General features: G+C 38.2%; 1 protein-coding gene across 1 annotated transcript in view; it reads right to left on the bottom strand.

Moving 5' to 3' along the window:
- Positions 1 to 1,000: 1,000 nt before the first annotated feature.
- RSPO2 (R-spondin 2) overlaps positions 1,001 to 14,284 on the bottom strand; it is an 82,123-nt gene continuing 68,839 nt past the window's right edge. Inside the window, exon 5 of the mRNA XM_082719196.1 lies at positions 1,001 to 2,889. Coding sequence (XP_082575322.1) covers positions 2,774 to 2,889 — 116 coding nt within the window. The 3' untranslated portion in view covers positions 1,001 to 2,773. The remainder of the gene's footprint in view (positions 2,890 to 14,284) is intronic.

Raw genomic sequence — 14,284 nt, 5'->3', positions numbered from 1 at the left:
TTCCCCATGATATATTTATTGTATAACTAAGTTTGTACCTTTTGACCACCTGCACCCATTTCCCCAACCCACACTTCTTAACTGACAAAGTTGTGACCCCATCACTTACTTCTACAGATGCTAGCTCCCTGAAAATATTGGGGGAAACCAGTTTCATATATTCTTTATTTATATACACCTGATCTTTTTTGTATTATCCTGAAGCTATAAATTATACTGTAGTATGTGTGTGTCTCTGTTGTGTATTTGCTTATAACTCGGAGGCTTAGAAATCAAGCAGTTATAAATCAATTCCCACAAGAAAAAAAATCGGGGCAAATAATGTCCAGGCATCAAGCAATAGATTGAAGGGAACTGATGTTTCCATAAATACATTGTTCTGTTAACAAGAAAGGAAGGTCTTCTAAATAATTTAAATGCTAAGAACAAAGGCAATTAATAACAGGTCATTTACATAACAATTTCATATATGCCCTGTGATGACCACACTTCACACATTTTACCTAATTTAATCCTTAAAACAGCCCTACGAGTAGACAGTACGGTTACCTCCATTTCACAGAGGAGGAAGAGAGCCCTAGAGAGAGAATTTGTCCCAGGCTACTCTGGAACGCAGGCAGTGTGGCTCTCAAGTCTTTACTCCTGGGTCCCCTGGGTGGCTCACACAAGTGTCGGGCTCTTGATTTTTGTGCAGATCATGATCTCAGGGTCATGGGATCGAACCCTCCATTAGACTCGGTGTTCATCATGGAGCCTCCCAGAGATTTTCTCTCTCTTCCTCTGCCTCTCCTCTGGCTTGTACATGCCCTCTCTCAAAACAGTCTTAAATTTTTTTTAAAAAAGCATCCTAACCACTCTACTGTAATTTATACCTAGCTCATTCCTAGATATATTTACTAAAAATTTCTGCCTTTTTAAAAGGATTATTTAGGGGTAGAGTTGTTAAAATATTGCTTTTTTTTCCCCTAAATGTACCTCTAAAGAAAGTTTCCACAATGAATAATTTTGAAGTTTTTTTAATGCACGAAAAGAACATCTCAGAAACAGAACAGGTATTGACTTATTAACGACGAAGCACTCACTATATAAAGAAGCCCCCTCCCCACTTAGTAAATAGGAATATCGTGTAAATAGACGTGAAAGGAGGTGGACACTTTAGGATTAAATGCAAACCCTAAAGTTGTCTACAACATTCATATATGGCTTATTATTTCATAGCAATAATATTCTCATAACGATGTATATGACATTTATACGTACTGGTAGGATGTTTTTGACTCAAAAGTTTAAACAAAAATACTGGAGAGGTAGTTTTGCCAATGCAAGGTGATTAAAAAGAAGGCTTTACCTTGCTTTTTTTCCTTAAACATCTGTAACTATTTCCCTTTGTTCTGATTTTCTTCTGGATTAGTCAGGAAGATAATGATGCTTTTAGAAGACGCCAATTCAAAACCCTCTAAGAATGGATTCCCACAACAACACAATGATGTTTTTGAAACAACTGCTCTGAAATTCCCTGGGGTGTGTGTGTATGTGTGTGTGTGTGGGGGGGGGGGTTCTCCATAGTTTTCTTCTGTCTTAGAAAGGATTCTGGCTCCTAGGAGACCTGTTAAGGTTCAACCAGGAGTTACAGGGACTCATCCTGTTTTTCTCCTCAAATTCTGCATCATGGTCTCATGATGGTAATTTCTATAGTGACCCAAGAGTATTGGTTGGTACCCTGTCTCGGTAAGTCAGGGATGGCTTTAAATAAATATAAATGCATATGTGTATATATATATACTGAAGCTTGAAAAAAAAGTTTGAAAAATTCTCTAGCTAGCCAGTAGAACATCATGAGGAGTGCTAGAAAGGATGGCATGTAATTCCTCAGTTGTGTTTCATAAAGGGATCACATCTTAGGTGTAAAGAGTTTTAGCTTCTGCCTGTCACCTGCTGCTCTATTTGCAGGAGACAACATGGAATGAGGAAGGTCTACAGATATTAAAATTCTTTGACACTGGTCATTTGAGCCTATGTACAAACTAGCTTATCCTATTCTTACAGTGAGAAATAAGCCCGAAAAAAAAAAAAAAAGTCAAGGGGCAACAAAACATTGGTCAATTCTCAAATCTAGAATAGCCATTTACCAGACAATGATTAGGAACCACTAGAAACAATCTGACATAATATTAATCAGGTATGACTTGTTACACTTCAGAAAGCATAAATATACAGTAAGGAAGAGGTTCCTATGTAGCCCACAGAGTTATGTACAAGTTGGAGCTGCTGTAAAGCTGAGCAGGAACTCCTGGGACACCCCCCACTCCCCCCGCCCCAGCTCTAAGCAGATCTCCGCACACAGTTATCCTTGCAAACGCACAATGTGAGAAATCAAGGTCACCAGTCAAATAGCTCTTTGCCAGCTGAGGGTCTTCTTTCCCATAAATATACAAGTCTGGGCTCCAGGGTGGTCCATGGCCTCACAGGTCTTGCCCCTTCATGGTGCCACGATCTCTCAGTGCTCGCGGAGCCGAGGCACGTGCTGGACCCCTAACTCCTGCTTCCGGTGATTCAGGTCAGGAGCTCCTGCCTTCACAGTCTCCAGATGCAAATCAAAGCATAAATAACAGAGACCACGCTCGTGGCTCCTCCGTTCACAACGTTACTGGGAACAGATACTGGTCAAAGCAGCGCAAAAGCTGCACGCCAGGGTCCACGAGTGGAGAGGAGTTTTGTGCACTTTTGCAAAAATGACCCCCTCCCCCAAAATCTACCCTACATGTCTTTTATTTTACTGGTTAGCCCTGTCTGTAGCTAGGAAGACACTGTGTTGCTCCTGGGCTCTTTCTATCAGCTTCCTCTTCTTTTTCTTGTTCTTCTTCTCCTTTGCCTTTGGGGTTCTCTTTCCTACACCAGGGGAAAGAGAAAGAAATGAAGACATGTCAGAAACGGTGCTTTCTCTAGGAAAGAAAACACAAAACATTAAGAGTTTTACACAAAGCCCATCTGGAAAACATCACCTATGGAAAAAGCAGCCTCAAAGAGAAAATTGTTCACATTAATTTTGACGGAATAATAATAATTTACTAAATTGGATATGCTGTCTAAAACAGAGACTGATCTTCCTGTTATAGGGAACTGGCATATTTAAAAACCTCCCAGTGGCCTGATCAGTCTTGCAAATATCATCCTGCCACAAATATTCCATTTATCCCCTCCGACTTTTAACAATGCTACCCTTTACTAGACATCTTTACATCTTTCTACGGCTCCACATGTCGGTGGGTCAAAAGAAAATAAGCAGCTATCTACAGTAAATATACCAGAAGTTTCCATCTCCCTGCCCCTCCTCTTCCCCAGGCGAAAGAAAGGTCTTGCTTTTAACATTATTCCCTCCCTGTTCTCCGAAGACCAGTATATGAAATGACATTGGTAGAACTCTTCATTTTCTATAAAAATTCATGAGGGCATCGTTCATTATGTGACTTAGGGCTTCTTACCCAAATTCCCTAGACCAGTTATTGTGAGCAAGAAAAATGCTAGTTTGTTCCTGAAGAACTGGGGAGAGGTGTCTTCCTACCAGAAGATCACACCCGCACCTAGTAATCCCATTTCTCCTCTTTGCCGTTGCCACCAGGAAACCCAGGCCACTAGCTAAATAGTTGAGGTTTGTCTCCATCAGAGTTTTTGAATGTAGTCTCCCCTTTGCCTCTGCTCTATTTCACTTTTTGCATCTCCTGGTTATGGTTCACGGGTTTTACAATGTTTCAACATCTCTTTTTAAGTATATACACGTAAGATCTTGAGAGAAGACTAACAGGCATTTGCTTTGGGTCCATTGCCCTCTTTGGGTTCTAAACACAGAAGAACTGTGGGATTTTTAGAACAGAAAGGAGCTCAAAGGTCACTAAAGTTTGCAGAAATTAAGTCATCAACATACACCTTCAAAACAGAAAGATTCTTCCTTTACCAGACTCAAGTCTCCTGCCCACCCTACTTCCATGTTACTCGTGCAGTCCTACAAAACTTTTCTGTGAGGTATAGATAGCTCTTGGACACTGTAGCAATCAGTACCACAAATTAGACATTCTGTTCTAACACATGCTTTCCATTTTCCAAGACCATTGATTACAGGGATGTATCTGGCCAGCTTTTCATCTGAGATGGGGTGGGGGGGGGCGGGTAGCTGTGTAGGGAATGTGAAAGAAACACACCAGAAGTTAGGGATCTAGCTCCCTGCCTTAGGAAAGTAGAGTCATACTAGATTAGAGGAGCCTGGGAGATTTCTAAACAAGGGAGGGATTTTTCATTTTGTTTGAGGATGGAAAAGAGTCATGTGGTTGGCACATAGCGGACAGTCAACAAATGTTTGCTGAGTAAAATTTTATCACAAGATAAAGAATAATTTATTTTTAATAGGACACGGCAGTAAAATAATCAGAATATGATCGTGCCCTCACATTAAATTATAAAGTTCCCCGAAGTTAATTTCTGGTTCTTATTAAATTCTGGCATTAATGTTATAACGGCATCTTGCCATCTTTAAACATAGTTAAAACTACCCAATGAAACCTTAGTTCAAACCATCATTAATCAAAGAAGCTGTAAAGTTAAAATTATTTGAGTAACATTATATCTAATGATGAGACACACCTAATGAAGGCAGAGAGATGAAAAACTTAACGTAAAATTGCCTATTTAAAAAGAAGTTTCAATTATAAAGTTTTTGAAGATTTTCTTAGTTCTAGATTTTCTTTAAACAAACAACAAAAACCTTAGTTAAAATCATTGCTGACTACATTGCAAAAATGAGCTCATGTTTAATTTGTTTAAAACCCGAAGTTCCTTTTAAAAGCGAACTGAAATGGAGCAAATGGAAAAATAATATTGCTAGATGTTTAAATGTGTTAAGATAAAAATATACTGAGTATTTGTTCAAGAAATCTTTTCCCATTCACCACTTCAATTTTTCAAATGAAAAAGGTGCAGTACATTCCCTAACAGAATATCTATGCTCAGTGACTGGAAATTCTTATTTTAAGAGAGAGTCAATTTCATGCCACTTACCTAATATGTCATTCTGATATAATTGTCAGTATCAAATGGTCTTTAGGTTTGCTGGCTGATATAATATTGTATGATAGGAAAGTTATTCAATATTTGCATAAAATAGTCCATAGTGTGGCCAAAATTTCAACAATGCTTCTGGAAACTTATATAAGTTTTCAAGTTGTACAATTACTCCACTGGCAATAAGTTATATGGTACTGATTTCAACTAAAGATGTTTGGGAGACCAAATTACAACCCTAAAACTTTCCCTCAGAGGTCTCTTGTTGAATGACATCTCTGTGCTATCAGTTCATTGCTTCGTTTTGTTTCTGGTCAGCCCATTTCTCATGTAGTATATACTGAAAATACTGAGGAATTAAGATGGTTAGCCAAGACTTAACCACAGATAGGCGTAAATTACCTGAAAATATTTTGTGGTCCATTGTAGGCTATTCTGACTTAAAGCCCAACACAAAGTAGCAAAAAATATTAAAATATAACCTAACTAAAGTATAAAAAAGGTCTTATACATATTTTCTTCTGAACTCCACTAAGATTTCCAAACATAAGAAATCAGTAAGATTAAAGCTAACAGAAAATACATATCCCTGTTTTGATCTATATATTTGAAAATAAGTTATATTGGATATACAAGTGTGCTCATTTATGTTTCCATTTCTTTACACCTGTGGCTAGATTAGATTTGGAGAATGCCTTCTAGACTTTCAATTATGTACATTCACCCTGTACAGGAAGCATTTAAAGGCAAGTATGATGCCAGCCACCCAAAGAGAAATTCAAGTCATGGAATTAACTTTCTTTTTAGTTCATGAGCAGCAACCTGGAAAATATACTGCCCAAGATCAGCAGAAAAGGTTTGATCCTCTAGCTATGTCCAACTGTAATGACACATTTGCATATCTTTGTCCTGAGTGCTTTAAGAATACAATGGTCTTGACAAATCACGGCTTAAAGAGTCTCATCAGCCCCAGCCCCGTTCTACAGATGCAAGAAGACCAGCTCAGGTATTACAGCTGTTAAGGAAAGCAATGGGGCTTAACAGAGAAAGGAAGGGAGAGAAGGAAAGGGAGCCAGTAGGTAAGTGTGGTCTTATAATGCAGATGTTTCGTAATGCATCATACTTGTGACTCTCAGTTTTTACATTTATGGAATGAAGACACTATGATCCTCTTTCACCAGAAAGTTGTACAAAATATCACAAGCAAGATCATCCAAATGAACAAAGTTAGAAAGATACCATCAAAACCAGACTCTAACCAAAATAATTATATTGATTTGCACACATGTGGAAATGGTCCAACAGGATAACCTATCAATTCCTCTACAGAGAAAGGTGAACAGCCCCTTATGGAAATACTCCTAACCTCCAGCTGTAGATTACCGCTATTAGAATCAGAAATAAAATAGATTCAACTATGTTATCAGGCAGACTCACAAATTACATGAAGCTGTGAAAATACCAACTCCACTGCCAGAAGGCATGAATTTCATTCTTTCCTAAGCCCCAAAGTCTAGGAAAATCTTCAAAAGGTTTTTCCTCTCACTAGGTTTAGGTAAGAGTTTTTTTCATAATTGGAACAACGGTTCCGGTATATCCATTAGTAAGGCACAAAGGTTGTGTAGGATTTCCGTTGAGATTACTAAGTGTTTTGAGGAAGACTTTCTAACGGTAAATGAGATGAAAGAAAATTGAGAAAAAATTCAGTAGCTGTGACTATGAAAAAAAAAGTCTCTCTACACACACACACACACACACACACACACACACACGGAAAAGTAAGCCACAATTATGACAAATGTAATTTCCACTGTTAGAACCACAACTGTGATGACAAATGTGATCATCTGAAACCAGGACTAATTTCTATCAAATTTCAATGATAAATTTGTGATGTTAACTTGAAACCTGGGCTTCCCTGTATTTATGAAATTCACCAGGGAGATTTGGGGATCATCTCAGAAATCGAGTCATTCTTCAAAGCAGCTAAAACCAAGGGACACAAAGTCTGACAACCATCAGGCTGGGGAACTTTGTCATACTTCAGAAGACACACTAGAGGTAGAGGGGAGAAAGTTGCTTCCACACCTTTACAAGGACTGAGCTGTAGACAATGAATAGCAATTGAACTATTTCTTTCTCATATGGGCAACTTGAGTCTGCCCAAGAATGAGTAGAAACAGAGATTTATTTATTTAAGAGTGATTGATGATTCTCTGGAAAAATGCCAGTTGGCTCCTAAATATTTTAAAAGCTCATATAAAAATAGACAAAAGACTTAAATATAATTCATAAGGGAAATAAAAACAACCAGTAAATATATGAAACAATCAAATCTCACAATTAAAAGTGCCAAGTAAAATGAGTTGCCATTGCCAAGATTCTTAAAAGTAAAAAAGTGAGAATGTGGTGAGACAGGCATCAGGATGCATTATGAGAATATAAAATTGATACAGTCTTTCTAAAAGCCATCTGGCAATGTGTATAAAAGCATTAAAATATTCATAACTTTCGACTCTGATCTAGGAACCCATCCTAGGAAAATAATCTAAACGTGGACAGAGATTTATGCACAGGGATGTTTACTGTAGAACTCTGAAAAAAATAATAAATTACCAAAATGTCCTCCTATACAATTTTTCATGACCTCTTTTTATGATTACTAAAACAGTAAGTGTCCCTTCAATTATGTAGTATTTGTATCTTAAGGCCCAGGAATTACATTTGGTCCCAAGAGAAATTACATGTCCCTAAAATTTATTATAAATAGGTATAAGGAAAAGACTGTGGTACAAAACATTCCTCTTCTGGTGGTAAGCAGACTTTTGGGTGGAATGGTTGTTCATAATTGGATGTAAGATATAAAAGCTTAAGAACTACTGAATTGCCTGAACACTTCTGGCATTAAGAACAGATGTTAGCTCACAAAACTGCTTTCATCAAGAAAGGCATCCAAGTAGGCAAATATGATGAGTGCGACCAGCATCTACCATAGTATATTCTACCTAGTCTAAGAGAAAACTCTTCCCTTGTCTGTAATAGTTCCAAATAATATATTAATGGCTATTTTACATCAGCTGAGCCTCAAAGGAAAGAGTCTGAGTACCTTAGGCAAGTAAGTCCATTCAATCTCCTTATTTATAGTACAAAGTTCTTTAATTGGTGTTTTTAGTGACATTTATCTGGCTTTTAAGAAATAACATCTTTTCCACTAAAAATATTGCAGAGAGAAAAAAAATATTGCAGAGAGAGAGAGGTCTTTAGAAAGGACTGGCAAATCCTTCTATGACCGTTTCCCGACTGTGATCAAATTTTGATTGGTCTTTGAGAACAAAATAATCTAGAGACAAACCAACAAATTTTTGAATGTTGAAAAATAACAACCATATACTGAGGAGATTTTACTGGGCCATCTTGAACTTCAAGTCATAATGGGAAAGTCTTCCAAGGGACCCCTAGTCATTTCATCTTTATAAAAGAACATGTGCTTCAGAAATTTACACATAACCTGGAGATAGCCTAATAAGCAGAACTACTTGCGAGTTATTAGTGGGGAATGACAACATCCAAAATAAAAAAAATAGTTGACAAAATGGGACTTCTCTAAATATGCAAACGTGAAAATCACTCAGAATTCCCATGTAAACTTATGATCATTTGTAAAGAACTAATTCAATAAGCCAATTATGATTGTGCATTACTGTTCTAATTGTAAAAGTCTGCCATGTTTTTACTGTAAAAAGAATAGTATGAAATGGCTGTGTGTGTGTGTGTGTGTGTGTGTGTGTGTGTAAGACCTCTCCACTCTTCCTCTATGAAGCATTTTATTAGGCATGAAGTCTATATTTTTGAAAGGAAGCTCCATTTGGTTTTAAAATCTTGTTTCATGTTTAGTATTATGAAATTGAAAGAAAAGCTAATCCTAAAGCTCACTTGAACTTTTACAAATAAAGATTCCTGGACACAGTAATTCAAAATTTCCCCATTTTATAGCTCTGAAGAAAAAAATCTTCAGATACAGACTTCTAAAGGGGCAATAAGACATTCCCAACACCCTACAAACTCAATTGAAGTGGCAAGGACTACAGAAAAGTAATATGAATGATATTTAGGTTTCTGCCACATAACTTGGATCATGCCATTTGATTTAAGTTCTTAGATATCTGGTATCTAAAAAAAAAAAAAAAAGAAAGAAAGAAAGAAAGAAAGAAAAGAAAAGAAAAGAAAAATCAGTTCAGAGCAAAGATTCTGTGGAGTTTAAGATAGGTGAGAAAAAACAAACAAGGATTGGCGGTTTTAAAACCCCCTACCTACAGTTCTTTTCATAATAACTGACTTCACTGTAGGGCAGTTTCAAGGTAGCAAAGACATTATACTCCACAACTTCACTTGTGTGAGAAACTGAACATGTAACTTGACCACAAGGGGGCAATAATTCACTTTTACTCTACGTATCTCTGGTGTAAAAAGGGAGCAGGGGAGCTCTGGAGCTCTCACTTCTTTAATACTGTCTTTTAACCCCACTTAGAGGCCTTATTTCTTTTTCCTTAAAAGCCGAAGGTAAGCTGTTCAGTGGACTACAGAACAGATAGCAAAGTCCAAATGCAGCACAATGAAAAGTAACAATTGCTCTGCTGTTAAAGATGTCAGTGTCTAGGGAGTGAAAGAGAACAAAAGTCAGATGTATCTTGCTTTTCAAATAGTGATTTAGGGAAAGAGCATTCTTCATACATCCAGGTTGCCATTTTATGGGGAAGTGAATAAAGACTACTGGCCAAGAACAAGATCCTCTTCTTAGATCTCTTATTGGTAAGAAGAGGGCTGTCAAACTAAGCATGATCTTCATTAGCTTCTGGGTCAGGGGAGAGCCCACAGACCCAGGTGGTCATGTTGGGGAGGCTGCAGAGACAAAGAGTATGGTAGGTATTTACTACCCCTGTTTTAGTCCAACTCCCCCAAATGGTGAAGATGTGAAGTGAGGCACAAAAAACCTAGAGCATCCCACCCATGTTCCTACAGCTTCCTAGCAGCTGAGCTGGACGGGCAAGCAGGTTCCGAGGTCTCTTTTTCTCACCTTTAAAGTTTTAAATGTCAACTGGATCAGGACATAGTTTAGTTACTTTTCAAGAGAGGCAGAAAAGTATTAGAAGACAACTAATCTTTCTCTGAGCCTTGTCATAACTGAAAACTTTGATGAATTGCATCAATATCATCTGTAACCCAAGACTTTCCATAAATGTACACAGCATCGATTCAACACTTTTTCTTTTAACAAAGTGCCATCTAAAAGTTTCCTAGGTAGGGTAGTTGATTTGGTGGGCATTCCCAATACGTACCATGCATTGTAAGAGCTTCACATACCTTCTTAGTTAGCTGAATATTGTGAAAAATTTCAGTACTCAAACCATTCTGCTGGAATGTTTCATAGCTACCTACCCTAAACTTACTCAAAATTTGCAGAAAATGATGAAGCTCATTTGGCACTCTTCAGTGACAAAACATCCATTTGTGCAGAGAAAATGATACAATTGATTTCATTCGATTAGGACCAACGGGAAAACCAGAGAAGAATTTCAAGTTCCTTCATAGCTGACTTCATACTATACCAGAAGATACCTTTTAAGATAATTCCATTAGAGTAAGAGGACTTAATACCCTCTTCTTGGTCTTCAATCAATAACCATTAAATAAAAAAGAAGTTCAAGCTATTATATCTAGGACTAGCATGATATGGCAAGCATTTATTTAATTTGGATTCCACACGATTTCTGTGGAACTTAAAGACATACTTACAAGTGAAATGAATTAGTGATTTCTATATATTAGGTAAATCCGAGAATCAGCTATCAGTCCAAGCCACTCACCTAAGTCGCAAGCCTCACAGGAAGACAGCCAGCATGCGATAACTTAGAGAAATGCACGTTCCATGGGGGATCGTAAGCGCATCCCCTCCTCTGGCCCTCAGCACTTCAGACCTCCCTCATCAAAACACGTGTTACCTTCTGTTGCAATTTTTTTTTTTTTTTTTTTTTTTTTTGGCAAATCATGGCTACTATGCAAATAACTCTACTTTCATGCCTGGTTAAACTCTGGGTCTTTCTAAATATCAAGTTGCAGATATTCATTTCAAGCTTAACTGAAAGAGGAATTGGAGCAGATAAATGGGCTCCATCTAAACACTGAACGTGGTGACAAGCCAAACCCACCTGGACTTTATCATCCATCATAGAATGAACTTTCTTGCTTTTCCTGGATTCCATCCACATGGCTTCGGTCCTCAACTTCAGCTTACACGCGGTCTGCGAAGGTACCCCTGTCCCCCGAGTAAACCCCATGACCTTTCTCTCAGCTTACCTCTCTCTCAGAACCACCTCTGTCTCTTGGCTTGATTGCACATTCCCCAGACAGGGATTCAACATGCCTCGCCACAGAGTCATGGAAGCCTGGCCAGCCCACAGGACGGATTGCTCCCCAGCTAGACCTGGAGAGGGGGTGAGGGATGGGGCCATGGGACACTAGACCAAGTCATCTGGGAGACATGGTGAGGAACATCACTTTGGGTGTCAGACAGGCCTAGATTCAAAGCAGAGCTCTTCCTCTCAGAAGCTAGTGATCTTGGATGAGTTACTTTTCTCAGGCTTGGTTTACTCATTTCTAAACAGCTAATATCAAAGTGACCATCTCTGAGGGGGAAAAAAAAATGTATATCCATTTCCAGATACTATACCTGACACACGAATGCTAATTAACACCAGAAGGTGCCTCACGTGTATAATTTCTAATCCTTATGACAGCCTGCAAGGTAGGCATTATTTCCATTTTACCAACAAGGAAATAAGTTTAGAGAAGTTAATAGCTCAAAATCACATAGCTCGGCAATGATTCAAACCAACATCTGGCAGGTTCTAAAACCTGTACTCTTTCCACTATACTCTTTGGATCCCTTGTGCCCAGAAAAAGGTCTTTGATCTCATAATCATTTAAATAGCTGCTGAACAAACAAATTAATAAGTAAATACCAGGCTGAAGAAACGGCATCAACCTTCCCAACCAGTCCCCAGCGTTCCCTTGGGCCACATTAAGTTTCCCAATGGGCCTGGCCTACAATGTAGATTTCTCATATTAATTATTCCCTGGAGCTAAGGCATTCGAAGCCTCAGTTTCCTGAGGCTTTCCTGAGGTCAAGCAACACATTTAGCATTCCCAGCTCAGTATCAACAGTGTGCCCATGGCAAAGCCCGAGGGAAGAAAACACAGGATGTTTCTCTTTCAGCTGGGACTTGGAGGTTTAGACCTGTGGTTCCAAAAGCCAGTTCATGGGCCAGACATAGAATCCTCCAAGGAGGGTTGTTTTTTGGTTTTGTTTTGTTTTGTTTTTTAAAACATAGCTTCTCTTGTCATACCCAGACTCCTGAGTGAAACGTTCAGGATGGAAAACCCAGAATTGTTGTTAGGCAGCAGAGGTGACTGAGCATGAAATTAAGATTATATGCAGTCTAGAGCATCAAACTCTGCAGAAAAGCATGTGGGCAGGGGAGAGGACCAACTTTGGAAGAGGACGTGAGAGCACTTCAAATATAAATGGCCATTTCCTTACACATCAAGCTGCCCCCATGTCAAGAGGAAGTTAGGTACCCAGACCCAAGAAAAGGCTCCCTTATCTTTACACTTGAGCGAAGGGGTACATCACTGACGTTCCTGCAGACCCCTTTCTTCTGTGGTTATATTCTAGAAACTTGCTTTATTCTACTAAATGGCTCAATTTATTCAATTAACAAGATTGTATTCTGAAAGACCAACTAGTTCAGCTTATAGAAATTCTAAAGAGTTGGATGAAAAAAGAAAAAAATGTGACTGAAAAAAAAATGTTACCTTTGTCAAGTAGGGATTTCTTCCAAACTAGGATATAGAGGTGGCATTTCAAAAACTGGGAAGAGAAAAGTACCCCTCAGAGCAGGTGACGCAAGTATTGTGTCAAATATTTAATACCAGAGGTATAAAAATATTAGCTGTATAACAGGAAGGAGGCATATTCCATGTCTTTTTTTTTTTTTTTTTCTTTTCAGAAAGGTACTCTGAGATGCTTCTAAACTATTAAATCACCATCATCATGATATGGTGTAGGCTCTGTGCCAGGCACTAAGTGTTTTACGTATAATTCATTTCATACTAAAAATGCTCCTTTGAAATAGATACTATGTTCAGTCCTACTTTGCAGAAAAGAAAACTAAAAATCATAGAGGTAAGGTAACCCAAGATGAGAGAGTTAGTATATGGCAGAGTTTTGACTTGGACTCAGATAGTCTGGTCCCTAAGCTTACTGTCCTACTCATCATGCCATTCTCTTTCTCATCACTTCTGTGGTATAAATGTGATGTCCCGTGAGGGAGAAGTTGAGTGTTGCAACACTCTTCCCTCTAATCAGAGACTCCCACATACCCTATGAACAGGTCACTAACAGGGAAATGGCTTGACCATTAAAGTCATAAAAGGAAGGCTGGGCCCATCATTGTTTTGATACAAGACCAGGACGATAAAGGGCATTTTTTTTTTCTCTGTTATTTTTGCAGGATACAGAAAGTAAACCAGTATTTGCCAAAATGAACAGTCTCTGTCTACAAGCAAAGACTAAACAAATGGTATAGTCACTGTAGAACCCTTGTCAACCACCCAAGGAGCAGCCATGGAGTTCAATTAGAGGGAAAATACTGGACAAGGAACTCTAAATAACATGTTCAACACACCTAATGATTATTAGACACATCACATTTCTAAGGTTTCACGAAGTCTAAGTCCTTGCTGAGTTATCTTGAATCCTCATATCTTTGTCTCTGATTGCCAAATATTAAGAAAGCAGAACATGGGTAATTATTTTTATAAACATCCTAATGTTTAATAAAAAAAATGGTGTTTTACTCTCCAGGAAATGTATTTTGACTGTGACGTATATAATACAAACTAAAATCAAAGGAAGCTACTGCTCGTGTCCACACACATATGGACCCAATACCCATCTGCAGTATTTCCCGAAGCATTGCGTTCTATCACTATATTCAAATCAGTTTTATTTAACTGAGGTGTCAAAGGAAAATCTGAGAAACCAAAAGTTTATAATTAACATGAAAAATGTAAGACCTAGTGGAAAAAAATGTTAAAGATTTATTTATTTATCTGAGTGGGGCAGAGAGAGAGAGAGAGAAGGGGAGAGAGTGGGGGACAGTCTTAAGTAGAC

This window comes from Mustela nivalis, assembly GCF_964662115.1.
Source record: "Mustela nivalis genome assembly, chromosome: 2".
NCBI classification, from domain to species: domain Eukaryota; kingdom Metazoa; phylum Chordata; class Mammalia; order Carnivora; family Mustelidae; genus Mustela; species Mustela nivalis.
The sequence above is the reverse complement of the archived record's forward strand: the minus strand, read 5'-3'. Positions and strand labels throughout refer to the sequence as shown.